Source organism: Calonectris borealis, chromosome 18 (assembly GCF_964195595.1).
Source record: "Calonectris borealis chromosome 18, bCalBor7.hap1.2, whole genome shotgun sequence".
NCBI classification, from domain to species: Eukaryota; Metazoa; Chordata; class Aves; order Procellariiformes; family Procellariidae; genus Calonectris; species Calonectris borealis.
The window spans coordinates 8406631-8434627 of record NC_134329.1 but is presented as its reverse complement, the minus strand read 5'-3'; the positions used below and the strand labels follow the sequence as shown (position 1 = coordinate 8434627).

The following is a 27997-nucleotide window of genomic DNA, read 5'->3' as shown; positions in this document are numbered from 1 at the left end:
CACGTGGCCCGCGGGCCCGGCTGCGGGCTCGCGCCGCCGCCGGCAGGGCTCGCGCCGCCGCGGGTGCGCAGCGCCCCGCGCCATGAGGGTGCAGCTGGAGCGGTGCCGGGGCGAGTGGCGGGAGCTGGAGGAGGAATTCCGGCAGCTCCAGGTGAGGCGGGGGGCGGCGGGGCTCCGCGCCGGAGCAGTGCAGCGCTGCGCGGCATCGCGGTGCCTCGCCCGGCTTCGCTTTCAGCGCTGCGCCGCGCTGCCCGGCTTCGCGTCCGCTGCTGCCCTGCCCTGCGCTGCGCTGCCTTCCCCGGCTTTGCGGGAACGGGGGCAGTGCCGGGCTCGCCCCCAGGGCTCCCCCCGCTCTACCCCTGCGCTGCCGCAGGCTGGGAGGGGGCCCTGCGGGAGCGGGGCCGGCAGCGTGGGGTGCGCGCCCCCGGGGGTCCCCTCCGCTGACTCCTTCCCCGGGAGGCACCCGCCTTGGGGCAGCCTCAGCGAGGAGCTTCCAGGGGTGCGGAAAGGCTCACCCCCTTCTCGCTGCGCCCAGGAGAGACCCCGGGTGGGCTGCGCCCGGCAGGACCACGCGTGCACAATGCCTTCGCCGCAGGGCCGGGGTGCATGCACGAAGGGCAGCTGTGCATGGATGCACATCCTTGCACAGCACCCCAGAAATACTGCCGTGCCCCCGGTATTCCCAGGCAGGTGCTATGTGCACATGGGACATCCCAGACCAAACCATGGCCATGCCCTGGGTGCGTCTGGTGAGGCACCCAAGGGGACGTGGTGCCCCGGTTCCCACTGCTGGAGCGAGGCTGGAGAAGGAGGACCTGGCGTTTTCATGCACCCGTAGCGTGGCACAAGGAGCGATGCAGGTAACGCCTGTGCTGCGAGCAGCACATGGCTAGAATTTAATTTCCTGAGGTGGGATATGAGGGACTCCAGTGCTGTTTGTCTGCCTTGCAAAAGCGTGTTGAATGGCAGAAAGACCTCGGAGCCGGGGCTGAAAGCTGTTTCTGCAAAATGCTTTTACCTCCAGAAACCTTCCCTTCCCTGTATGTCATCAATGCTGTGCCTATACATGTGCTTTAAATCTTTAAGCCAGTTTCAAAACACAACCGGCTGTTCTCGCTCTGCGTGGCTGTTAGCCTCTTTTAGGCTGTTAAACAGAAGGTGTGCTGCAAAAAAAAGTGTGGTTTCCAGATTTAGCTCATTGTCTTAATTAAAAGTCAGTTCAGGTTGTATGCTCGTTAACAGAAGGAAAGGTGATGGTTGGGCATTAGGGGGGGGCACCAGCTGCCGTGGTTTTGTTGATCGCTTGTTTGCTGTGTGCACTGACCGGCCTTCTCGCTGGGCATGCTGCTTGAGTCTGACCTAAATCACAGCAAAACGTCAATGACTTATCCCTGCCTCGGTTTCCCCAGCTGTAAAAGGAAAGTAGAAGTGCTTCTAGATGGGGTGGCAGGTGCTGGTGGCATGAGGTATCATTGCCCAGTGGTTAGTACTGTAGAGGTGAAAAGTTGGAATAACAGCCATTATCTGAGAACTTCAGGGCTCACAAGCAGAGCTTATGTCTGAAGGCGGCATTGCAGAAGAGGGGAACGTGGCGCTGTCCTGAGGATGTGACTCTGCTCCAGCTCTGCGAGATGCTGGTGGTGCTTAAATGTGCTTTGGAGGAAGGCTGTGTGCTACTGAACAGGATTCAAGTCAAACCGTGATGTGTTGGGGTAGAAAACCCAACTCTTCAGTAAGAAAGTACTTCGATACGGGTGTCTACTCATGCTTGCCCTTGCATGTGGCTTTCTGGACACAGTCGCAGCATCTCTTGCTCTTGAGGAGCCTGGTTTTCCCAGCAGCAGCTTGAGCCCCCTCCACACCTGCATCACCCCCCTTCAGTGCCCTTTCTGGCTGGACTGACTCTCATCTGCGGCTGGAAATGCTGGTCCAGGGCCATGCGGGGACTGCTGCTCGCGTTTGGAAGGAGTTCCCCGTTGGCGTTTTCCAAGGTACTTTGGTCACCCCCACTAAAAGGGTCTCTTGTGCAATGCCAGCAGGGTAAAAAATTGATGGTGGGCAGATCTTTTGCGTGTTGAGAGCAAAATGATCTCTGTTTTATTGTGTTCCTGCCCCGTCTCGTATTTTATAATTGTGTTGTAAGTTCTGGGTCAGGGGCTGTGTCCTCCTTCTGCAGAGGAGGACCTCGGACTCTGGTCGTAGCTCCTGCCCCTGACGTTCTGGGTGGCTGACAAGGGGCACTTGAGGCCACGCTTGTATTGGGGAGCTCCGACTTGAGGGGCTGCGAAGGGGCTGATGCTGCTGTGCAGCAGCACTGAGCATCCCCTCAGGGCAGCGGGGACCAGCTGTGAGATGGGGTTGGGGACATCCAGGTTTGCAAAGCACTTCTAACCAGCCACACCTGCAGATTTTTGTTGTTTGGGTTGCCAGGGCAGCGCCTCCTCTCTGGAGCAGCAGCCTGAGAAAGAGCTCGGGGCTGTGGGGCATTGCAGTTTTGGGGCAGGGGCATGGGAAAATGCAAGTTTGCCCTGCAACAGCTTATTAATTTAAACTCTGCCTATGAACACGTAAACCAGGTTTTGATTAGGACAAAGCCCTGCAAGGGCTCCCCATGAATGTGGTTTGAGTCCTGCAAATGAACGAGTGCTGACCACAAGCAGGGCTGTTGCGAGTGCAATGGAGAATAGACAATCGAGGTACCTACAGAAAACATCAAGCAGTTGCAGCGTGGGGCTGCCGTGCTGACCTGCTGCCTGCCCTTGGTCTGCGGGCAAACTGGGCAGCGCAATTTCCATCTGCGAACTGGGCAGTTGTGGCCCCGGTGCTGTAAAACTTGTAAACTTGGGTGCAGAGACAACTCTGATGTCTCGTGCCCGGGAGCAATTCCACGCGGGGCAAAAATACTCCTCTCCCTGGTGCACGGGTCCTTTGTTTTTCAGCACGTGTTGTTTCCTACACGGAGAGAGAGCTGCGGCCAAACCCGACCCTCTGGGCAGATATTTGGCCCGTGGGTTATACATGTTAATGTAAAGGCAGTGCTGAGCTCCCTGCGCTGCCGGTGGGTCCCCTTTGTAAGCAATCGCCTCTCTTGGTGAATAAGTAACTTCACTACTAGCAAATGTTATGTTCCTCTGAATGCCAGTGTCATTTTGAAATCATTATCCTGATGTTTGGGTTAGCGGTAGAATTTACCAGCTCTCAACTCGCCTGTTTGTGTTTCCAATAAATACTTGAACACTTTTTTGGCGAAGAGCTTCTTACACCCTTTGAACCAGCCTTTTAAAAGACGTTGTTGTGTGACATCTAGAGAAGCAGAACGAGTTACTGTGCAATCCAGGGAACCCCCAAGACCTGCCTGTGCTAAGCAAAGCCAAACCAATCCTGAAAGGATGAGAGCTGCGGTGCCTGGACATGGTTAGTTTGGTTATTAAGGTTTTAAATGGGATAGCGGAGCTTGTTTGCTCTTGTAAATAATGAACAGCTACCAGCCAGGTCCTAACGAGGAGGAGAGCAAAGATTTGTTTTGAGTGGTTTATGTTTATGCTCTGGGAAAACCAGTAGTAATTTTCTGTGGTTGTTGATGTGCCGGTAGATAAAGCAGCCGTGGAAATAGCTATTTAACCCGCGCCTTCTCTCTGCGGCACTAACTCTGCAAACTCTGTTTTCCGAGTTATTATAGATCTTAAAATATGCCCACAGGGCATCGCTTGGCATCTGGTTAGCTCTTCTCCAGGTCTCCCTGCAGCCAGGAGGGTGGCGAAATCATTGCAAAGGGGAGGAAAAGCAGAGCACGTTTATTCCCGTGTGAGAGCAGAGGCACCTCTCAGTGGCTTGCAGCTGGTTAGTGCGTCCTCATTATGGCCAGTCAAACACTAATTGGGGGCGTCAGAGGATCAACGAGCTGTGATGAAGGAGTTCCTCTCAAGGAGCATCTAATGCCACAGGAAAGGGATGGGTTAAGCTCTTACATAGGTTGCTTGAACATACAGGGCAGATGGCAGTGGTGGCCAAGGAGGCGTCTAAGCCCCCAGGCGTGGGTCTGTGGTTGGTTTTGTGTTTCTTTTTTTTCCTCTCGGTCTTTGTCTTCTTTTTTTCCCAGATTTAATCTGGCTGTGAAATCAGAGTTCCTGCTCTGCAGTTTAGCCACCCATTTGATGGGGACAGATTGGGATGAAACGGAGGATTAGGGCTTCGTTACAGGGTGGGACTGGAATGAGGAGCTCCTGAGTGGGAAAGCTCGTTAGAAAGAGGAAACGAGACAAGCTCAGAGGATGCTCTTCGTTTTGCAGGAACTTCATTAATGTCCGTTTAAGCCGCGTTAGATCCACACTGGTTTGACATCGCCCCCTCCTTGGTTGTTTGCAGGGGTGCCTGTTGACTCCCAAAAAACCAGGGTTTTGCTTGCTTCCTTCAGAGGCGAGGACCAAATGCAATGTGTAACCTTGCTCTTCCTACCAATCATCTCCTCTTCTCCTGCAGGAAACACACAAAGTTTACAGGCAGAAACTGGAAGAAGTCACCAGCTTGCAGACAGCCTGCAGCAGCTCCATACACCGGCAGAAGAAGACCCTAAGGGATCTGAAGCACAGCCTGCAACGGTAACAGGAGACCTGGAGGGTGGAGGAGGCAGGGATAGGATGTTTCTCCTTCCCAAAGGGCTGAAATGTTTGGATTTTTAGCATTTTAATATGCAATCTGTGTCCCAGTGGTAATTTTGCTCCACATTATTCTTGAGTCGCCTCCATCTGTCACAGCTGGGCAAAATGTTCGTAACCCCATGAGAGATGGAGTCCTGTAAATAAAGAAAATCTTTGAGGGAGCCTGTGTGTGTTTGCATCCTTGCAGTATGTGCCGTACGCTGCAGGACCGTACAGCTTTTGGTCCACGTGTCTTGCTAAGTGAGCAAAGCTTTGCTCCGTAAGCCGCGCTGGAACAGCAGCATCAATCCTTGGAGCTGAAGGTGTAATTGCTCCTGTGTGGATTTACAGGAGAGAAGTGTCTCTGGCTGCTCGGCTGATCCCCAGGAGCCACGGGCTAAATTCCTTATGTGCAGGTCTGAAAGCACCACCTCCGACACCACGGGTTGCTAACACCGCTGTGCTCTGCTCTCTGTTTTACATTAATTGGTAAAACCGCAGTTTGGCAGTAAATCGTCAGCTGTGCGTTTTGTTACACCCTGAAGTATTTCATGCCAGAAGAGCTGCAGCCCCTGCAAGGGCAGTGCCTGAAACCGCACACAAAGTTGCCAAAGTGGAAGTTCCTGCAAAAAAGCACAATATTCCCAAAGTGTTCTGCTAGGGAAGAAGTATGGGATCCTGTCACTGAGCTGAGATGAAAAGAGAAGCTGATTTGTAAACCAGCTGATTGAAATAACCTACAATGGCATAAATCAGGCAGTGAAATAAACCCATGGTAAGCCAAATGGTGCTGCAGAAATAAAGCAGCAAAGTGCGCAATGGCATCAACTCACGCAGTTAGCTTTTTAACAGCGTGGATTTTATGACAATATTATTTTCCTTTAAATAAAAAGGAGGTAAAGACACGAATGGGAATGTCTTGTTTCTGCGTTCTTGCAGGTGCAAGCCTAGAGCGAGTCCTGAAGAGTTTGCTCTCATTCAGGAGATCAGCACCCAGATCAAGGAGAGGCAAAATGCCTTCTTCGACATGGAAGCCTACTTGCCGAAGAAGAATGGGTACGTGCTTTGCCGGGGAGGCGTGCGCTCCGGGAAAGCTGACTTTGTAAGCGTTCACAGCGGTGTTGTTCCCGAAGGATAATGTGCATGTTGAAGAAATACACGTAAAACAGGATTAGTCATAAATCTCTTGCTGAGCTGCTGTGTCAGTTGAACACAGAATTCATTAGCTGGAAGTGTATATAAATGTACTGCGTGTAGGCAGCGCAGGTTTTCTTGTTAAAATAAAAGTAACCCTACCCTGCATTGGCGAGAGATCGTGCAATTCACTGTTTCTCACTGATGTTTTCCTGTGCTAATTTTTTTAAGACTAAATCAGCACAAGAATTTTCTTTCTCTTTTTTTTTTTTTTTTAAAATAGTGTTTTCACCCAACTTAAAATGTATACTTTGCTTCAAAAGGGGTTGCTAGGACAAATTGCTTTCAGTTGTCAAGGGCTGTGTGATGCTGCAGCCCCTCGGAAGTTTCTATCAGAAACTTTTCTTCCAATTTCTTCCCGTTATTTTTGGTTTTGGACAGTGCACACTGCATATCTTGCCCTTAGGCTGTAGCACAGAAAAGGGACCAGGAAAATAAACCTTTTCTCTAACTTCTTGGAAATGCTGACCAATCTTTCCACGTTTAAATCCTCTTCTGTAGTCTATCCCTCCAGTTTGCCTGCAACAAACGTGGCTTGGGTAGATACGCTGGTCTCTTCAGCTGCTGCATCATCCTGCGGTGTTCAAATAAAACAACTTACTTGGGTCTGCTCTTGTTTTTTGTCTTCCAGCTTGTACTTAAATCTGGTGCTGGGAAACGTGAACGTGACTCTCCTGAGTAACCAAGCAAAGTAAGCGAGCGTTTCCACGCATGTGAATTTGGTGTCTCTGGGGCCAGCTGTGGATACGGACTGAGGTCCAGAGACGGGAATGGGTTTCTCTTAGATCTGATAAAAGATGGAATGTCGAGGGTGGGCAGTCGGACCATGACATGGGGCCAAGCTAACGCTTCGTGTAGCTCCAATGGATTCTGTCCATCGCTTGCTTTTAAGCCCAGCCTGTTGCCTTAATTGTAAGGGGTTTTTTTGCAATTGAAAATGATATTGTGGCTTCTAGGCATACAGTGCTCCAGAAAATGGAGATTATTTTTTTTAAATCTTACCATGCCAACCCAGAAACCAGCTCTTATGGACTTAAGCTGTTGTCTTGCAGCGTAATGGCCACGCAGCCTAGACGGACACCGCAGGCAGAACGCTGCCTTTCACCGCTGTCCGCTGGTTTTCTAAATGTTTCAGGCAAAACCTCTGGGCTTGGCACGTGGATTTGTATCTGGTTTGAAAAAAAAGTGAAGCCACGTTTCGGTAAAACACCCATTTGTGTCCATAAATGGTGGCTGTTCCCTTTCAGGTTTGCCTACAAAGACGAGTATGAGAAGTTCAAACTTTATCTGACAATAATCTTGTTACTCGGGGCCGTCGCCTGCAGGTTTATTCTCCACTACAGGTAAGCTGCGTTTTTATTTTTAATCAAGTATTTTGAATAAAAATGTGCTGGGTTTGAACTAATTTACCTTCTGTTAAGGACGGTGAGGCGGGCTCTGGCAGTGTTTAGGCTTTGAGCAGTTGGACAGCAGGACAGCTTCTGCACCTCTTCTCCAACACCGGCAGGACCTGCACTTTTGCTACTTGCTTTTCCTTGTTTAACTTTTTCTGGAGTCTCTTGTAACTAAGAGAAGTCCAACATCACGTTTCCTCATCTGTTGGTTTTCTGGCATCGTGCTGTGCTTGGGATCGAGCAGTTGGGTTTGCTCCCGGGTTGTCCCCGGCAGGGACCAGCACCGTGCTGCAGCTCTGAGGTTGCAAACACAACAGAGAGGATTTGCATGAAATGATCAGACCTGAAACCTTATCTCTAGGTCACGATAAAGTATCTGAGCAGCAACAAATTTCCACTATTCAGTTTTGCTTAAAAATCAGGAAGGCGTTGGAGCCGGGCACTTCCACTGAGGTCTCTCTGGGCATGGGGTGAATGCAGGATCGTATCAGAGAGCGATGCTGCCGTATAGAGAGGCTGCCGCGAATCCCCTCGGCTTCAGGGGTTTGCAAATGGCAAAATAAAGGTGTTTCCCCCTCCGAGTGTAATGCTCCTCTGCTCTTTTAGTTGATTGGATTTATATAGATCTCGTGGAATCGCCTCATTGAATTAGGCTGGAAATGCCTCTCTAAACTGGATCATCCGCTGCTTCCATGGTGCTTTCTCTCCTTCAGAAGGAATTAATGTCATCTTTGCGTACCTGCTTATCGGCTCAAGATCTGCAGTGTTATATCACAGGGCACTTCCCGGAGGAAAGGACTCTGAGCCCCGCGGAGCTGCCGATGCTCGTGGCTCTGCATGTGGATTAGAGAAGTTCAGGACTGGGGCTTCACATCCATGGCTCACTTGGGCAGGTTTTCATTTCCCCAAGGGGAGGGAGGAAAAATAGGGATTTTTTGATGTGTCTTTATAGTTAACAGGATTTTTTTTTTTACTGTTGTTTTTTCTATTTAACAGGGTGACAGATGAAGTGTTTAACTTTCTGTTAGTGTGGTATTACTGCACGCTGACGATACGGGAAAGCATTCTCATTAGCAATGGATCAAGGTACCGTGCCACCAAAACTATTTAAAGCATGAAATGTCCTTAAAAGAAAAACAAGCAACAAAAGGGGATTCAGCTTCGCACTGAAGCCCAGGAAATCCGAGATGCTGATGCCGCTCTGCAGGGTCTGTTGTCTCTGTCTCCCCCTCCCTGGTCGCTTCCAAGGGAGGTTTGAGGAGGGAGGAGAAGGTGCCATTCCTAAAAGTCCATAAGCTCTTTGTCCAAAGTGTTGGATGTTCTTGGTAGCTGCGGGTTAGTTGTAGATGTGGTCTGGAGCGTAAGTGTGTGTGTGTTTTTGGTGAAAGGACCAACCCGAGGTCCTGGCTCTGCGCCCTGCAGTTAGCGTGGCCGCCCCGCGGGTCACTGCCGCCTCTCCTGAAGCGTTTGACTAAATTACAGTCGTGTCGAGGGAAGGTTGGCGGTTAGGAGATAATTGTATAAAGAGCTGGGAACACAAGTAAAACCCTGGGAGAAGTTAACTGAAAGATGATCCTTGCTCCAAGCCCTGGTTTCTTTCTGGCACCTTTAGTATCCTAAGGCAGGGTGGTGAACCGCTCCTGGAGCATCTCCGTGAGGTCTGGGTCGAGAAGTTGCTCGAGTTTGCACTTGTGTAACTTAACCTGGAGTCTGGTGTTAGATTTTAGCGATAACCTGATGGTTGCATGACCCCGGTTTTCATCATCCAGATAAGCTGGCACAGGGAAACCGCAGCAATTGCCACGTCTCTTCCCAGGCATGAGTCTGCACGTCGGTTTGCAGCTGGGTGAGTGGCTGCTGCTGCTGCAATGTTTGCAGCTCCCTGTTGCATTAATTAATTGGGCTTCTAATGTGTCTCGTTTGCCACCTTTCGTGCAGCCAGCATCGCGTTAGCCCAGCTTCATGCACTCGTTCCTGCTCCAAACGCTGCACAGAGAACTTGTACGCTCCCTGGTAGTGGTGCTTGTACAGGGGTGACCTGCACTTGCGTTAGTGGCAGGAGTCAGTGTTGTCCTAATTAAGTGGCAATGCCTAACGATCAGCTGGGAGCAGCTCATGGCTCCTTGTTTCAGCCAGTCTCTTCCCTCTCTGAAGCCGGTTGCTTCCATAATCTCCTCAAAATGGGGATGGGAGGGAGCGTTTCTGGGTGTCTTGTCTCGGCATTGCAGGTGGGATGCTTGGGGTCCCCACTCCCGATGCAAGAGGGGGTTTGTGCCTGGAGGCAGGCACCGCTGTGCCGCGTGCGGTGGGGAAATCGGGGTCCTCGTGCTTTGCCCGGGGGCAAAATCTTAAAAACGTGCTGATTTCTGGGAGCTGCTGGAGGACACATTTCCCAGCGCTGGCCGCGGGCAGCAGGGGTGACGCAGTCTCTCTGCAAGCAGGGCCGTGCCCAGGGCTGCTGTGGGCGGGATGTCTTGTTTTGGGGTGCTTTCCAGAAAGGGCGGAGGGGGGATGGCTGTGAGGCCAGAGAGGAAGAGGAAAAAACCAAGCACGGGGATGTAAAGTTGCTTGCCCGAGGCCAGCGAGAAACCTCTGAGCCTGGGCTTGCTGCATCTACAGAGGTGGGTCACAGTGGCTCGGTGCTGTCTTGTGTTAGAGGTCGCACACCTTTGGTTGGAAATGCCCCAAATTAACCCGTCGTGTTGGCTCCAGTTTCCAAAGCAGCTCCATCCCTGGGGCAGCTCTTCACTACTTGATTCTTGCTCGCTACAGCCTTTGCTCACTTTACTGTAATTTTCTGAGCTTTCTGCAGCGTTCGTGTCTGAAAGAAACCACCACCTCATAGGAAGGACTTGGAAACGTCACTTATTTGCATGGCACGGAATAAAAAAAAGGGTGTGTGGGCTGAAACTTGTGCATCATTAGTCACCGCGGTACCTTGTGCTGCTTCTCGCTGTGCTGGAGAGCTCGTGGGAGCACGCGAGATGTGCCCCGCTCCTCAGCCTCCCGCCAGCAGTCGTGGATTCGTGCCCCCCAACTAAGCCATATTGTCAGGACAGTGCTCCACAGCACCCCTTTTGCTTGAGTTGGGCCATCTATTTTCTTCCCTGCCCCTCCTCCTCCCCCAAGTCAGGATCATTTGTTTTTTTGTCCTTAAAGCCAGACTTATAATGCTAAAATCCATGTTTCTCGTCTAACTGTCAGGTTTTTTCTGTTCAGGATCAAAGGCTGGTGGGTGTCTCATCACTACGTCTCCACGTTCCTGTCTGGAGTAATGTTAACGTGGTGAGTCTGCTCTCGCCTGCTCGAGGCGCTTCAAGCCTGTTGCAAAGTGTTTGCATCCTCTAAGCATTTAAATCCAGCGGGACCACGAAGCTGTGCCCGCACAAGCATGTGGCCAAGTGTTAGACTTAATATTTGTCTGATGTTACAGATGTTTTCAGTGATAAATACAACATTGCAAGTTTGTAATTACATTGCTGATTTAAAGAACGGAAAGAAACAAACCCAAACCTGAAGCCGTAGTTGCGCTGATGGTAGCAAAATCTCTGCAAATCTCCGATTTCTGTCTCTGTGTAACTAAGCAAACAAGCAGCACTTTGCTTTAGAGGGAGGACACCACAAAACGATTCTGTTTGGTGCCTTTACTGAACCCAGATTACAAACCGAGTATAAAGCCAAAAATGCAAGTCACCTTCCAACGGGTGGTGGCGTTGGCCAAACTACGCAGCGATGCACCCTGCGTACGGCCCTTGTGCAACCTCTCTCAACTTTGGCATGAACTGATTAGTTAATAATTAAAATTGTTTTAAAATAACAACTGTTTCTGCTCCTGAATCTGTAAGGGGATGACGCAGGGGCTGGAGCAGAATCCATCCTGTCCTCTGTCTATCCTGAACTACCCTTAGGATAAGGAGCACAACCACCCCCTGCTCCACCGCTTGGATTCTTGGTGCAGACGCTGCTGAGCGGCTTTGATTGCTGCCTAGAGAAACCTGTGATGAGCAAATGAATAAGAGGGGGCAGCATTCATACACATTTGGGAGGGGAAACCTAATCAATTAGAGCATTTCCTACACGCCGGAGTTGTGATGCGCGGCTGTAGCACCCTCTGGGCTCCCTTTGGGGTGGGAACCAGCTGCTTGCTTCCTTGGCTAATGGGATCTGGCTTGGCAGTGAAGGGGAAGGGCAACTGCATCGTGTGCTTTTTAGCAAACAAATAGACCTCCTCTGTGTTTTGCTTTCAGGCCAGATGGACTCATGTATCAAATGTTTCGCAGTCAATTTTTAGCATTTTCAATATTTCAGAGTGAGTATATCTTACGTTGCTAATTCACGGGATAAAACAGTTTTGTATCTTACGTGCTTATAAGAAAACACTTCTGCTTGGTAAATACTGGAGTATTAAACTGTGCAAATACAAACCGTACCATGCAAATATACAATGTTCAAATGTAGACAATAATTAAATGCTGTTGGATTAAACATTACTAAAATAGTTTGTTTATCATACTTCTGAATAGCCAATGCAGTGATGTTTTCTCTCTCCTGCAGGCTGCGTTCAGTTCCTACAGTATTATTATCAAAGGGGCTGCCTTTATAGACTCCGTGCTTTGGGGGAGAGAAACCACTTGGACCTTACAGTAGGTGAGGTTTTCTGCAGTACTTGGTTTGCAAAGTGTTTGCCCAGGTTTTAGATGCCGTGATAGGGAGAGGGCTGTGTGCCCTTCCGAGAGGGAGCTTTGCCACCCTCCTGCCCGCTGCCCGTGTCCTGCGGCAGGAAGGGGAGCGAGGCTTTTATCCCCCCCCTCGGGTCGTGTGGGTCAGGAGCAGAGGGCTCTGATCTCCGTCAGCTCTTGAGTGGGTTAAGATGGAGGTTTTGGTCATCCCCATCTTCATCCTCCTCCCATTACCCCGCCTTCAAGTATATATTTTAAATTTGTTGGTTATTGCGGAGCAGGATGGGAATAGCCCTTCTGGGGCGGTCTGGGTGGGGAGGGCTGCAGCTCCAGTACTGGTTCTTCTGTGCTCACTCTGCCTTTTCTGCTAACCTTTTCCAGAAGGATTTCAGTCCTGGATGTGGCGGGGGCTGACGTTTCTCCTTCCCTTCTTGTTCTTTGGGCACGTAAGTGGGGCGATCCCGTTCCTGCCTCTGCGGCCTGGGAGGGTCTGCCGCTGTGGTTGCAGCACCATAAAAAGGTGCTTTGGATCACACGCACCCGTGGCGAATGTTTCTTAAGTTTTCTGCTAGTAATGAAATAGCTTTTTTTTTTTTCCCCTTTTTAGTTCTGGCAGCTGTATAACGCAATCACGCTTTTTGGATTGTCGAGGCATAAGGAGTGCAAAGAATGGCAGGTGGGTGTTGGTTCTGCTCAGAAAAAGCACGGAGCAGGGGAAGGGGGGATGTTTAACCACATCCTTAAAGATATTTGGGCATCTGACCCCATCTAAATATCTCAGGGTGATGTGGCACAGAGCCTATACAAGAGAACTTGAAATAAATGTGACTTACTGTAGGGAAATTTGCACCCAGGGGTGGCCGCACAAACTAGAAGGCAGAAGATCTAGGGGGGAGAAAATATATGTGGGTAAATATCTCCCCATATTGTTCGTGGCTGCTGAGTTGCTGGTGGTTCTTTATGGCTGATCCATGGGTTACACATACAAAAATATGATGACAAAAAAATGATGGCAGTGAATCGCTTCAAAAACATATTATCCACTTTATTGCCCCGCTTTTAGGGATCCTTCCACTTTTTTCTTAATTGCTGTCACCCATCAAACCAAATGTGACCAAATGTCTATCCATTTCCCAGCTATACAATTGCTCCTGTAGATCCAGATCGGACCACATCACACGTGCAGTGGTGCAGATAATCTGGTGGGCTTTCTTTTGGTCAGATCTTGCTGTGGCTGGTACGCTCACTTTGTTCCCTGGCTTAACAGGAGGAACGCGGCTTCCCGCAGAGACGCGTCGCTCCCCCACGCCTGTGCCACTGCTGTTCAGTGAAAGTGCTTGTAGCATAATGTTCATCCATTAGATTGGATTTAATGGTTTTACTGTCTGGTAGAGTCCACCTATGTTGAGTATAATCCATGTTGTAATATTAAAAAGTAGTAAATGCTACTTAAATGATGATAAAAATATACTTCCCATTAACCCACGCAGCTGGATGGTGGATGTGTATTTGGCTGATCTCTCCTGATGCGCTAAGGGGTCCCTGGACTTGCCAACCAAGCCCCAGCAGAGCTCGCTTAAATGTGGCAAAGCCGTGCCCTCAGCTCTCGCCTTTTTTTCCTCCTTCTTCCCCCCTCTCAGGTTTTTGTGTTGGCGTTCACGTTTCTGCTGCTCTTCCTCGGGAATTTCCTCACTACTCTCAAAGTGGTGCACGCTAAACTCCAGAAAAACAAAGACAAAATGAAGAAGCTGTGAACCCCCTCCCCGGCGTGCCGGCTGCCGTCCCTCCGCCCGCAGCAGGCGCTGGCTTCGGGACGGATCCTGCTGTAAACCCCAGCTATGCCGTGGACGGGCTCGGAAGGACTCGTCTGTCCCCGTGTTTGGCGAAGGACACGGACTCTGCCAGCACAGACTCAGTATTACGCAAGCATGGCTCTCCAGTCCGCCGTCCTGCTATTTATGTATATTTAATACAAAACGTGTTTGCTTCTGGTTTTTTCTGTACATAGAGCAGCATGCACCCGCCCGCCGAAGCGCCAGCATTGGGAGAATGTGGGATCTACTGTAATTCCAGTTCTGGAATGATATTTAACACTTTCCAGTTTTATTATTTAAAGTCTGGGTATTGGATTTGCAAAGGTTTATGAACACTCCAGGTTGATCAGTAACACAGACCGAATGCTGTTTTTTAAAGGCATTTGTTTAAGGCATATTTTCAGTGGCAATACTAACCTGTGTGTACTGTGAAAAAAAAAAAAAATGCCCATCTTTGTACCGTACTGCTGCTATATATACTTTTAAAAAGCTATTTAAAGAAGAGAAATCCTCTTTTGAAAACAAAAACAAGCAAGCAAAAACAGTTGTTAAATGGCAGGGAAGCCTGCTAGCCCTCTTCCAGGGAGACCAGGTCATCTGTCCAGGCCTGGAAAAGACCTGAAATAAACTGTTCAATATGCAGCTGCTTCAGCCCCTTTTTAATTACAAATACACTGCCCTTCGGGTCGTTTTTTCGAGACATCATTTTTCCTTAAAATGGCCTTGATCAGTGGCAATAAGTGCAGTTGCACTTTGGTTTCTCTTTTTGGGTTTTTTTTTTTTTGCTCCCAGTGCCATTCTGGAAAGGGGAGGACAGGCTCAACTGGTTTGGATGCTGCGCTTGTACCAATAGTTCAGGGAATGTAAACACTCGCTCAGGAGGAAGCAGAGCACAAATACTGCCTGCCATCCTGCTGAACTCCTTGGGCTGCTTGGACTTAAATGTACTTGTTCAAGTAAGCTTGTTTCGGGTGCTGTAACACCTGTACCTCCCGAGGCCAGCTGCAGTATTGTCGGCTGCTTTAGGCGGCGTCTTTCCCAAGGGTGAAGGCTCCTTTGGGCTAGCACAAAGCCCAAATGGGCATGTGCTTTGGCAGCGTGTGATCTGAAAATTACGCCCTTCTGGTAAGCGTGCTCGTGAAGAAATATATATGCACTACAGACGTGAAATGGTTTCATCAGTTCCTCTGTTGCTGCGAGGCTAGCAAAATTACCTGTAGTGTCACTGTCCTGTGGGCATGGAAAATAAATTGTGATTTGCAGATTTTGAACAACTTTCACACTAGCTGGGCTGTATCTTGCTATGTTAACTTTTGACTTTTGCACACCCCTGTGAGTTTTTTTTAATCCTTTGAACTCTCCATTTATGAAATGTGAATTGTTTTATTTTGAGCGCGATGCTGGAACCTGCTGGATCTGGGCAGCGGACCTGGTTGTCCAGGGGTGGGGAGCTCTGCACGTGGTGAGTAGCTGGAATTCTGCAGCATGAGAAACAGATTAAAAAAGCAAGACAGATTCCCGCTGTGGAGCCGAGGGTAAACGTGGTAACTTCCTGCGCGTTGATGTTTCAGTTTCGTACTGGGTAAGGTGATGTGCGGTTCTGTCTTTTACTGACACACGTCGTCTTGTGGAGAAAGGGCTGCGCAATTCTTTTTTCTATAGTCAAATCTATAATCTTCTATCGATATAAGATTTTTCTATAGTCAAAGATGTGCACAAACTTGTAATTTTTTTTTTTTCTTTAATTTTCCATTTTAAGCTTGTAGGGATTCACAAACATTAATTGAGTCAAAAAAAATTAGGGGAAGAAAAAAAAAAAGTAAGACTTCAAGGATCAAAATGTCTTTACTGTGCATGTAAAATAATAATGCTGGCTCGCTCCAAAACAGGTATTTCACCAGCTGGTCATGTAACCAGCAGAGGATAAAGCTGCGTGAACTCTGTATGATGTACAGTCACCAGGCTTTATGTGCAAGCATTTGTCTAACAGCAGACGCCTGGCATGCACTGCCTAAACCATTTGGCAAAAGGTTGTGTCTTGTTACCGTTACGCAAGTCCTATGTATTCTCCCTTAGGATGGGCTGTAGTTTGCCTTATACAGAAAACTTTCAGCAACACCTGTACTGCAGAAACCTCCTTCCCCCTCACGGGTTTGGTTTATACGAGGGCTACAAAGTAGTGATTGCTCCTGAAATCTGAGATCTCACTGCACGGGATGTGCAAAAGAACTGGGAGAGGTGAGGCACGTGTACCAGGTTGTCCAGGGGGAGCATCCCTCATCCTTAAACAGACAACGGACACCTTCCTCACAAAAGGGAAAATTTTAATTTATAGCAGTAGAGATGATTTCATCAGTTAATGAATATGAGTTAAGTATTTCCCCTAGCGTGCACCAATATTTGCATGTCATGTATTAAATAAGTTATATAAGTTTATTGTAAAACTGGCTTTACATTACACATAGTAGCTGCATGGAGTACTTCCGAGTGCTGTAAATTAAGTATTTTCCATGATATTCCATTTCTGAACTGGAGCAACTGATGTATTTCCATCGATAAATACCACTTTCTATTACAGCAGCAGGCCTTGCAAGGAGAGCCCTAAAGGAGCAGCTCTGCAAAGCTGGCCCAGTGGTATAGGGGGAGTGGACGCTCTGTCTGCGCACTCTGGGGGCAGCTGGAGGCTCACTCGTACACTGCCACCAAGTAAATTAATTTGAAAATGTTAAGACAGAACTTCATTCCTGCTTCTTCAAAGGTGCCTGGTAAGCTGCTCCAACTTCTTCTGAAAGATGTGGCTTTTCTGCTTCAAAAAGACAGTAAACTGTAGCTATAACATGGCACAATTATTTTGCAGAGGGGAAAAAACCCACTAATTAAGTCATACAGTAGCAGTCACTGTTCGTTGCAATTTCGATAGTGAATCCAAGACCTGACTGGTGGTCGTTTGCAGTTAGGAGCAAAAGCCAGATGGACAAAGACCTGCAGCATCAGTTAACCTTATAAAGAGCTTTGAAAACTTTGTGAGAGCAGTGCAACAAAAGTGCAAAAATACTAAAAATAATTAAAATTTTAAAATAAAAATTGTTCTAGGAATACAAACATGTAATGGGAAAAAAAAGGTCTTTGAAGTTATACTGTTTTTAAAACCTGCATCACTTGGCTCTCATGCAGTCAATGCTCTCTTGCAGTCCAGATCATAACACTGAGCACGCCGTCTGTTTCTTTTGGCGCTTGGCTTTCTTCATGGCATTCAGTGCAATGGTTGTTGCTTCTTTAAAAACATTTTCTATGTTTTCACGACATTTTGCTGAGCACTCCAGATAAACTTCTGCATTAATCTGCTGACAAGCTGCTTCACCCTGGAAAGAATAAAAGGTAAGATAAGATGGAAACCCAATGTATGTGAGAAGGAAGGTGAGATGAGAAAGAAAGGGAATTATTTTGTACATCTTTATAACATGAGGTCAGGAAGAAAGAAGCAGCTTCTGAGTATAGTGCTAGGGCGTAAGTGGCATTGGTAATAAACTGAGGCACTGTTAAATAAACTAGGTTGGTTTTTTTTTTTCCTCATGTCGATCTAGAGCCTGGCCTAACAGTTCAATGCATTAGAGACTCTAAGATGCAGACTGCCGATAGTGTAAAAATATTCTCAGTATTAACTGCGTTTAAAAGAAATGCTGAGGTAAGTACTCAAGTGAGGGTAAGATGTCTACATAGGGATATTTTTTCAAGCCTGACCTTAACTGTTATGTGATGTCACCTTTAGTAATGACTGTCACATGCAAGAGCAGAATGTGGACCAATGCCTTGCCTTGTTTTGCTGGTGCACATGCAGGAACCCTAACTTTTGACTTTTGCTTTGGAGCATCACAAGGCTCAGCCGAAATCCTTGTACACGCAAATGGGTGCCTGTGTTTCTCAACCTCACTCAAATGCATGCGATGGGAACAGACTAGACTCTAAAACATTTGCATGCAATCCTGATTGTGTGAAATCACTACAGACAAAACACAGTGATTTCTTACTTTGCTTGTGATCCTTTTATTGTCATTGCAGAGTCCGCCCCCAGTTTTGAATGCTTGTGAGCCTTGGAGTGTGAATTCCAGGTCTGCAACCCACAGCTCACAACTCTGCATTTATTTATTATAAGCCCTGGGAGTGGGGTCACTTGAGCACTCAGGCTTCTATAGGGGGATTTTTCTTCAGCATATTTAAGCGAAGTTTGTCTCCTTCCAGTTGTTTGCAAGCTGCAGTGCTGGCAGATACTGTTCAGCTCCTCTGTGCCTGGCATTGGAAGCATCACGTTGTGTGACTCAAGATGCCATCAGCTGTAAAAGACTGAGGTAGTGTATATTTAAGGGGAGAAAAACCAAGTGGGAGGGCTCACATAGGAGACAAAGTTTGTACATCATGTGGGCCATGGAATTTAATTGCATGAGGCCTCAGCAGACTTGCCAAAAGTGTCTGTTGCTTGCCTTGAACCTCATGTGTGAGGGTGATGAAGGGAGTTATTAATGCAAATGAGGGACAATCTGCAGCTGTTCACAAAGTGACAGGATGGGCATCTCATCTCGTGCGCAAGGAAGACAAGCTAAAAGTCCCAGGGTGGTTTAGTGGTGATGCAGTTGCAGTTTCTTTTCATGCTGTTTAGAAAAAGTAGTGATTCATTCAAGGTCTTAGTGCACTTAACCTTGTTCTCCGGACTTGTGTCTCAAACAGTTCAAAAGCTGCTGTTCTTGCTCTGAGATGAGAGGAGAAGGATGGCTTTGTAGTTTAAAAAAAAAAAAAAATGGAGACCAGAGCAGAAGGGTCTCGTGTGACATGGGACAAGCTGTTCCACCACTGACTGTTTCTCCTGTACCTAGGACAGCTATGCCTGTCTTGTCACACTAGTTGTAAGTCTCACTGCTTTGTAATACTTAAATTGGAAACATTTGATAATATGTAGATTTTTTAAAGATTACTTTAGAGACTTCAAAGAAAAGTCTCTTATGTTAGAGAAGCCTTGCAGATGTTTTTGCTATTGTCCTTGAAAGGATTTACTTTTAAATAGGGTTTGCAAAACACATTTTTTCCAGAACAGTCAGTATTTTTAATCCTGTAATATGTGTTCTAGCATCTCCAGTCTTTCTCACAATCCTGATCAAAGTACCAGTGATGGGAGCAATGTAGCCTAACAAAAATTATGAAGGGAGTCCAACAAACTTGTCGAAGCTTACAAATTTGTAACAGTAATAACCCAGCTGTGAAAGGAAACGAAGAATGAGATGTAATGAGCCTAGAACGCGTAGCTACTAGTTTCCTTTGAGACACCCCAGGATATGCGAAACGCTCTTCAAATTTCTCTTTACTTTGATACTAAAAATGGGTGGTGATGGGTGGTGATTTTGACTTCCAAAAAGCACAGAAAGCCCTGTTAGTGCTGACTGTCAATTTTTTTATCCGGACACTGTGATCCCCTAATTTTGGAGCATCTGTGATCGCACTTGTGAGCAATGATGCCACTGAAGTAAGTGTGCTTTCTCTCTTACGAAGAGGACACCACTTAAAACACACTTGTGTTTACCTGGTTGTAAGTAATGGGTTCCTGCTTGGAAGCCCTGAGCTTGCGCAACTGTTCTTTGTCTTTCCGAAGGTCTGTCTTGCAGCCGATCAGGACAAGCGGGACACCTCGGCAGAAGTGATTCACTTCAGGATACCACTGATGGTAGAAAAACAAAACTTTTACATCTGGCTTTTTTTTTTCCCCTGAAATCAAAACAATAAAGCCAAAGAACAGAACCAGCATTTAATATATGCTGCAATTTCAGCATTTTGAAAGTCATTAATGTAGTGGTAGGGGCCCAACATGCACCATTTACATTACAGAAACATTTAAGTCCTACCCAAAGTCAGTTGCTTTATAACATCTGCCGCTATGCCAAAGCGCTTACTTAACATCTGTTTAAATTCAGAAGAGCTCCTCTAAAGTCGTATTTAAGAGCAGAATTTGGACGAAGTCTTGCTTTGTTTTGCTGGTGTTATGTACAGGAATGCTAACTTCTGCTTTGGAGCATTACAGAAATCCTAGTACGGACAAGTGGTTGCTTCCCTGTCTTCCTCCTGTAGTTAAATATGCATGTGATGGAAGCAGACGTGAATCTTAAATGCCTGTGTGCAATCTTGGTCGTGTGACATCGCTACAGATAAAGCAGCGATTTCACCGCTGGTTTGTGATCTTTTTAGTGTACTGCAGAGTCAACCCCAGTTCTGAGCACTTACGAGCTGTGGAGGGGTGAGCTCTGGGTCTAAGGTCTGTGACCTGCAGCTCAGTGCATGATGAGGGATCTGTGCATCTACACGCCCAGGGTACCGGACACTGGAAGCATCAGCTTTTTTAATCTGACATCCTGTCGTATATCAGGCGTATGTAATTAATTTAAAAGGTTGAAGCAATTATGAAAGCCTCTTACCTTAGCTGCTACATTATCATAGCTAGTGGGGTTCATGACATCGTAACAAATTAACACGACGTTTGTGTTCTGGTAAGAAAGCGGACGTAGCCGATCGTAGTCCTCCTGCCCTGAAACACAGAGAATGTTTTGGATAGAAGAAATCTGTCTTTAACAAGAAGTATGATGGGAATATGTAAAGATACATACCTGAGATCAAGAACAACGGTACTATAATTGCATAGACTGAAGTTTTCCATACTTGTAAAATTCCTTCCCTTGATGCAGGAGATTCCTCTTCACTGACAAAACCAATGCTTTAGAATATCAAACACGTCCTTGGCAAGTCTTAATAAAGCTTTGTCCAACTGCTAACTACTCAGAAGCAGTTCTAATCGCCGATTGCCAAGTTGCTGCTCACAAGCAAAATCAGCAAGAGGAATTTGACAGTTATCGATTAAAACATTTGCAATTTGGCAGTGGTTCCATTCTCCCAAATACATTTGCACATGCGATGCTGTGAGGAGAACAAACACCGTATTTGCTAGATGCGAATGCTGAAGTAAAAATCTTAGTGGCAAACTTGCCTTTCCCAGCCCAGTGAGCTGAGAGGAAGCAGCGATCAGCACGCTGTGCCTTTCGCACCGCTGCTCGCTGTAGCAGCGCGCACGTGATTTTACAGGACATGCTGCAACATCAGCCTGGCTTCAGTGGTCTTTGAAGCAGGACTACACAGCAGATCTTAGGGATGCTGCTGAATTCTGGAAAAGCAGGGGATTTGTCATACTTCTGATTAGGGATATTCTAGCACGTGATCTGACAAGAGGAAGCTAATTTGCTTCAGACCTGTGCTCTTCCGCTTGCTGTACATATGACCTAGCGGTAATCACCATGCTGGGGTCTGAAGGTGTCTTGCTTTGAGAGCTTAAGTTCAAGAAAGCAGTAATTACCAGATATAGTTGGCAGCTCAGGAAAACAAAACCAATCTTTTTCATTTGAGATTTTTTTCAGAGACTTAATAAGGAAGAAACCGTGATTTAAGGAGTTTGTAGAAGATCTATTTGCCACCTGAATGCTGTGCCTGGAATCAGGTACGTCACCGTGATGCACCGAATTTCCAAAATGAGAACTGGGGATGCCGTTCCTTCCCATGGTCACCACAATGTACACACAGCCCAGACACTGCCCTACAGGGAAGTTACACATCTCAAATCTTTGGATTGATATTTCAAATGAAGGGATGCTGAAAATTTCAGTGCACCCCAACTTTATACCAATTATTCCTGCCCTGGCACCTGGCTCAGCCCCAAGTCACATACTCATCACTCTCGCCAACACGCTTGTCTCCAGCTGCAATCTAAAGAACTGCAGATACCAGAAGGGCAATCATTCTACAATACTTTGCCCCCCTCCTTAATTTAAACAATGGATCAAGATATAGGTTATTACAAGGCAATCCCTACTCGATAAGGCATTACTGTTTTCCTGAGATGTTTATAAAATGGGAATCTTTGGACCACTCTGTATTTGAGCTCCTGCAAGAGCAGCATGTTCCGTGGGCCAGGTGCTGAACAAAGAAAGATTGATCTCTCAATGTTTAATCCAGAAATAATAGACGATTGACAAAATTATGCATGTTGTATAAACACTCAGAGCAAAGACTAGACTGCTTAGCCCTTCTTATTCTCCCAAATCCACCTACTTGTTTGCAACCGATTTACCATTTTGTTGCTGAGATAATCCTCTAAATACATTAAATTCATCAGATGCCAAATACTTTTTTTTCCCCTCCTAACTTCCTCTAGTGTTATGTGCTGTGTGTGATTTTCCCTGCTCAAGTTCATGCCTCTGAGGTTCTACCAATGTAGCTTGTAAAATCAAAAGGTCCTCCAAGTTATTGCTGGCAATTTGTGAGGCAGACAGGACTGTCCTCTTGGAAGAAACACGTTTGTTTGCTTGGAATCGGAACATACAGCTAAAACCATGCTCTCCTGGATGGGATAACAGAAGAGGTGTCTTCAGTGATGTGACCCAAATATGCTGTATTGCAAGTCAATAACTATCGCTATGCCCCAGTGAACTGCACCTTCATCTTCAAAACCAGCTGTGCGGATATGTTTTTTTTAAAGCAAACTGAGAAAATAAATGCATGAGAAAATGCTGCTGTATAAAATGCTCCATGCATGTTTGGAATTTCAAATACAGAGCACGGAACAAGGTATAGCACAGAGACCACAGGGGGAAGGTTAGGTGGTAATTGCTTAACTTGTATTATGGCCGGGTGATTGCAGTGCTCGCTTGGAAGGAGAAGAAGCTATTCCTTAAGAGCACAGATGCAGTTCTTCAGTTGCTGAGGATGGAACAGGACCCAAATCAAGCTGTGTCTAAACATCGACATCCCTCTCACTGAAAACAATCCCTTTCACCCCCTGTCCTTAAGTGCTGCTAATGAAATGCAAGAAAGGGCCTGGGAGGCTTTTTCTCTGTAAAGCTGCTCAGTCTGTGGTCAGAGCTAATTTGGCACAGATTTAGGTCTTCTAGTAGAAGAATTTTAAAATGAAGGAACAGGACTGAACCTAAGCAGTAACTGAATATATATGCAAGCCCCCCGAGTGTGCTTCCTCAAGCACAGGTAGCTGTTTTCTTTCCCCAGTTAACAAAAAGCATGCTGTGGAAGAATCGGTCAAATATATGTCTACATGTGAGCATATCTGTGACCCTCCTCTGCCTTCCTCAATTCATTGTAGCATCAGAGACCCTGTTTGGTTTTTTAAAAGAAAAAACTCCGTCCAGCTGAATTCACCTAAAATGTGCTAATTCTTTGCAAAGATCACACTCCTGCGTGCCTCTGTGACACGCTGCGCAACCGCATCACTGCAGTCGGGCCCTACGGCGGGGTGGGACCTCAGGTGAAGGTGGAGGGTGAACGGGAGAAGTGGTGAAGCCGCAGGTCTCTGTCTCACACGCATGTTCACCTCCGCTCTTCCTCACCCCTCACCGATTCACCACTGAAGAAGCGCCAGCCTGTGCGTTGCTCAGTCTGTAAAGGAGCTCAGCACCCTTTGCCACTGACAGCAGAGGGTAAACGATAGAGTCAAGACTTGCCAGCCTAGGAGCCTGCCAGTACAGGCTGTCCTAACGTACAGCAGCGCTGTCCATCGCCACCAGCGGGTAAGGAAGAATGCAATATCCTGCCGACCGCTTCCGACGTACGGCCGCGTGTCGTCTGCAATACTCCACACTCCTGGTTTAGGATCGACATGGAACCGGGCGATGGCAAGCCCTCACAGGCACACAGAAATGCACCCAATTCTCTTTGATTTGTTATTCTGCAGGCGCCATGGGAATACCATGGTTATTAGCTTGCCAGCTATGTTTTTTTCACTACTCAGTTAAAAAAAAAATTAGGAAACACATTCTTGGCAGGAATAAAACCAGTAGAAGAGGACACTTGGCAGGGGGCACGCTTCAATTAAAAAGTTGGGGTTTTTTTGTCTTCCTCAGGCACTCCCTCCTGTTCAAAGTTATGAAAAATTATTCTTGCATATATTGGCTTTTAAAATTTCTCTTAAGGCCCCAGACTGCCGTGCATCTGTCATTACAGACCTGAAAAACCCCGCTGGAGGCTTCGCATGTGCTTCCTGCCAGAGCGGGCGCCCACAATGATGAGGCATTACTTCCTCCCCAGCCTTCCCCCAGAGGAGCTCTTTTCTTTGGTCTTTTCTTTGGTCTCAGAAAGTCCTGCACTGAACAGCATCAGAAATTGAACCTTGGGTCTGAACTGCAGCTAAAGCATCAACACTGCTCCCTTAGTAAGTAAAAAATTACAGAGTTAATTTACCTCTCAATGCCTTTGCCTCTATCGAGCACAGCAAGAAATGGAAACTTTTAATTGAATAAGCAGCTGCAAAGCCTGTTTGCAGACGAGACAAGTGATATTGCAAAGCCTTTACGCGTTGCATATGTATACCACCAACTTCCTGCAACAGCAAGAGGTGTCTCTGACGAGGAAGATAGAGTAGCATAGTACAAAAGTCTCACAAAAAATTGTTATTCTAGCATATTTTAGACTAACTCATTAAATTCATTTGTTACCAAAATTCTCGTCAAGGAAAAAAAAAAACCTATTGTAGCTTGAAATGTTTGATTCTTAGGCACTTTGTTTGTGTCCTTCTCCTTCAGGAAGTAGGACAAGCTCAAAGTCTCAAGCTGCACAGGACTTGACAATACAAAGAATCCTTCTAGCTTTAAACAGCCCACAGAGCTGAACCTGTCCTTTACCTTCCCATGACGCTGGAGCACATGCAGCTCTATTTAGTGTTGCTTTTAGTAAGATCCTAAAAATACCGAAGTCCTTTCTGCAGTGGGTGCATCATGAAGATCCAGTGACGCTTTTTAGAACAGCTTTGCCTTCTCCTCCCCTACACTGCTACATGGCACTTAGCTGAAGCCCTTCATCTCAGAAATGGTTTTACATCCTTTTGATCCCATTTAAATGATTTTATGATAATCGGAATGATTTGGGAACCTTTCAGGCTGAGAAGCAAAACACAAGCTGTCTTAGGATTTTAGAGAAGAGCAAGACCAACTGCAAGAGCAGTTCAGTAAGTCTGAAGATGATTCATAAAATATGGCCGATATGCTGCACTGTTAAACCACTGTACTTCCAGTAATAAGTTGTATGTTTAGACTCCTCTTTAAGCTGCAATTGCTTCTGTACACCCCAGAGCATCATCACCCAGCTGAGAGAGGAATTTAATGAGCTGCTGCTGCATGATGCGACAGAAGCAAGTCAACACAGTGAAACACCAATTCCAAAACTCCATCTCCCATGCTGCATCCACGTGGCAGACGGACAGGAGCTCTCGTCTCCTGAACTGGACACTCCCCTTGCTCTTCTCTTACTGCACTATTTGAACTTAGAGGACAGGACACAACTCTTGGTCCTAGTCTAACGTTTAAGGAACTCAACATCAGCTTTGTATAATTAAGAAACAGGATGGGATTAAAATGTGTGCTCAAGTGAGTTCTTCCTCTCGCATAACTTCCAGCGTCAGAAAGAGGATGAAAAGCTGCTTGAATCATAGAGTATGACACAGATCTGTAACATAAAACTATGTAAGCGGCTTTGAAACAGAACCAAAATTCAGGTCTTTCCCCCTCCCAAGCAAATGCCTTAACCAAGGTGACAATGTCCCCCCTTTCTTTGCACCTGATAATCTTGATGTGTCTCATGCAAAGCAAAAGAAATTTAACAGGAAGGGAGGAGACAAGCGTCAGCAGCCTCTAGCAACTTGTAGCCTGGTGGCCATGACACTGTTTTGGGAGGTGAAACATGTTGGGTTTCAAGGTTTCAACAGATGGAAAGCAATTGCTCTTTCATGGCAAAGAGCTCTGCCAACTAGGCAACAACGGCACCTCCACTTCCCAGTGTCTTATGAGATACAATATACACCCCGCTCTGTTCTTCAATGGGGCAGTGCTTTGCTCCAGGACAGTATTTATAGCTGTGAACTACCTGTGGAAGCGTAGACACTTTCTGCTGAAGTTACATGCCTGAACAAGGAAACAGGGTAAGACAAGCCACCAGCACCGGGTTCAGCGAGCGTTCTCCGGGCTGCTGGTGGCTGCAAGTCTTGCACAGAGCTGAAGTCCCTGCATGACGCAAGGAGCTGGGCACTTACGTCAGGCTTGCAAGAGTTTAGTGCTGCAGTACTGAACTTGCCCTACCTACCGTTGTTTCTGGATCCAGCCCATGTTCCTTAAAGCCTGGAAGAGACTCCAAAGGCAAATGTTGGAAGGTGCAGCATGGTGATTTTAAATGAGAGCCAGCCAAGTATCAAGAACTGTGTGACAGGCAAAAATTCCACGCTGACAGCAAACAAACATAAAAACTCGACAAGTTCACTGGGGCAAGTTCTTTGTACCAACTACACTATATTAAGGAAAGCCCTCTTTGGTTGCTCACACTAGATTTCAGCCCTTCTCTTTTCCTTTAAGACTTAAACACAAAAAGCCTTGCCATTCAGTAGAAGCTACATTATCCAAATCACTGGACTCGAGAACAGTAACATTGACACAAGAAGATATGTTGGCAAATTGGGTGCTCAGGATCTTACTATACTGCAGTAAAGATTAGCAATAAAGTTCACTTTTGATTAAAAACCTTTGAAATTATCTATTCAGATATCATGTACGGTATGCAAGAAGGTAAGTGTGGTTTATTACCATTAAAAAAATGAATATAGACTGCATTCAGTTCTTATTTGTCTTGGTGTAAATTTGGAACAACTCCACAGGCTTGAACTGAAACAGATGATTTACAGTGAGCTGAAACACAGCACGTGTCAATTTTAGGGTTCATTTAGGAACGCTGCTGGATAACAGAGTCTAGGAACTTTGAATGAGGTTGAACACAAACCATTTCAAAAGTTCTTGCAATGAACCCGAACAAACTACCAGCATTTTCAAATAACTTTTACTGCTACAGCCTTTTTATTTTGAACACAAACCAGCCTTTTTGTCCTTCACTATTCGATCACACATGGCAGGAGATTAAAATATTTTCCTGGTTGATTGTATTATGCTTTGCATCTGGGAACTGGGTTTTAATACCTTCAGATATGTTTGCTATTTGATGTGATTTTCTTAATAAACTGTGTTGTTAAGATAATGAACGAGTCCATGGCTAGAACTGCCATTAGACAAGCGACAGTTTTTCTTCTGGAAGGCACATTTATGCATGCAACAGGTAACGGTTGTTGTTTTGTTTATACTTTAATCTCTCGCAGTCTTAACTGTGATATTACACTAAAAGTATGCTAGGAGAAAAGCAATTTGAAAATATGTCCACCTTTACAGTCTTCAAGTATCAGCCTGGTTTAAGTTGACACAGCAAAAGCTGCTGGAACAGAAATACGGGCACGTTCACAGAAGCAGCATTTTACACCGGTAAAAGCAGTTTCTGCTTATTTCTCTGAAATTACGAAAACCCAGGGGCTGGGTTTGGGCTCCGTCCCAGGCCGGGGCCCAGCGCGGACCCATCCCAGCGGCCGCGCAGAAACCGCCTCTGGCAGTTTTGGCATCGGGAAAACGGAAAGTATGTGTGAAAACAAAAAAAAACCCTTACCTGCGGTATCGTACAAATTCAGGGTGACCTCCTTTTTGCCCACCGTAACGCTGGTAGTATATTTCTCGAAGACGGACGGCGCGTATTGCTGCAAAGGGAGGAGAAGCGGTTCTAGCTTCCAGCTAGGGACAAGCAGCTCGCAGCCAGCACCGGCCGCTTTGCCGGGCGGTCCCCAGCCCCTTCGCGCCCCCGACAGCCCGCTCACCTCGGGGAAGGCGCCCTTGGCGTACACCATCAGCAGCGACGTCTTCCCGCAGCCGCCGTCCCCCACGATCACGACTTTCACCTCCTTCTTGCCCGACGGGGCGGCCGCGCTGCCGCGGGAGCCCCCCGCCGCGCCCTCGGGCAGGGCCCCGTTAGCCGCCTCCATGGAGCGGAGCGGGGCCGGGCAAGGCGCAGCGCCGCCGGTCCGCGGCTCCCCGTAGCCGCCTCCGCGCTCCGGGCGGCCCGGGGCGGGCAGGCACCGCCCGCGCCCCGCCGGGGATTGGCCGCGCCGCGGGCGCCGGCGCCTCAGGTGCCTCAGGGCCCCGCCCGGGGCCGCGCCGTGGCCTCACGCCGCGTCAACCGCGAGGCGGCGGCGGGGGGCCTCTCCCGAAGCCCTGAGCCCCCTCACGGGTCTGGGGCGCCCGCGGGTGTGCTGCTGCCCAGGGTCACCCGCGGGGCCCCAGCGCTGAGGTGGACGCAGCCCCGGTGGGCACCACAGGAGCCCCCTCAGC

General features: G+C 47.3%; 2 protein-coding genes across 4 annotated transcripts; one reads left to right on the top strand and one right to left on the bottom strand.

The window, feature by feature from the left end:
* The first annotated feature begins 9 nt into the window (after positions 1-9).
* TMEM120B (transmembrane protein 120B) lies at positions 10-14360 on the top strand. 2 transcript variants are annotated; one of them, XM_075167712.1, is made up of 12 exons: positions 10-151; positions 4480-4598; positions 5577-5693; positions 6463-6522; positions 7079-7174; positions 8222-8311; positions 10445-10510; positions 11473-11534; positions 11780-11872; positions 12286-12350; positions 12512-12580; positions 13545-14360. In XM_075167712.1, exons 1-12 carry the CDS (start codon positions 83-85, stop codon positions 13656-13658), a joined length of 1020 nt encoding a protein of 339 aa, XP_075023813.1. In that variant the 5' UTR covers positions 10-82; the 3' UTR covers positions 13659-14360. The 2 variants fall into 2 exon arrangements, with proteins under 2 accessions (XP_075023813.1, XP_075023815.1); XM_075167714.1 differs by having other exon boundaries at positions 83-151; positions 12512-12584; positions 13545-13837.
* Positions 14361-15544: 1184 nt separating this feature from the next.
* Positions 15545-27743, bottom strand: RHOF (ras homolog family member F, filopodia associated). Of its 2 annotated transcripts, none has more exons than XM_075167715.1 (5): positions 27487-27743; positions 27282-27369; positions 20174-20283; positions 19288-19422; positions 15545-17080 (listed from the first exon to the last, which is right to left on the bottom strand). In XM_075167715.1, exons 1-5 carry the CDS (start codon positions 27649-27651, stop codon positions 16916-16918), a joined length of 663 nt encoding a protein of 220 aa, XP_075023816.1. In that variant the 5' UTR covers positions 27652-27743; the 3' UTR covers positions 15545-16915. The 2 variants fall into 2 exon arrangements, with proteins under 2 accessions (XP_075023816.1, XP_075023817.1); XM_075167716.1 differs by lacking the exon at positions 15545-17080 and adding an exon at positions 17087-18059.
* Between the last annotated feature and the right edge of the window lie 254 nt (positions 27744-27997).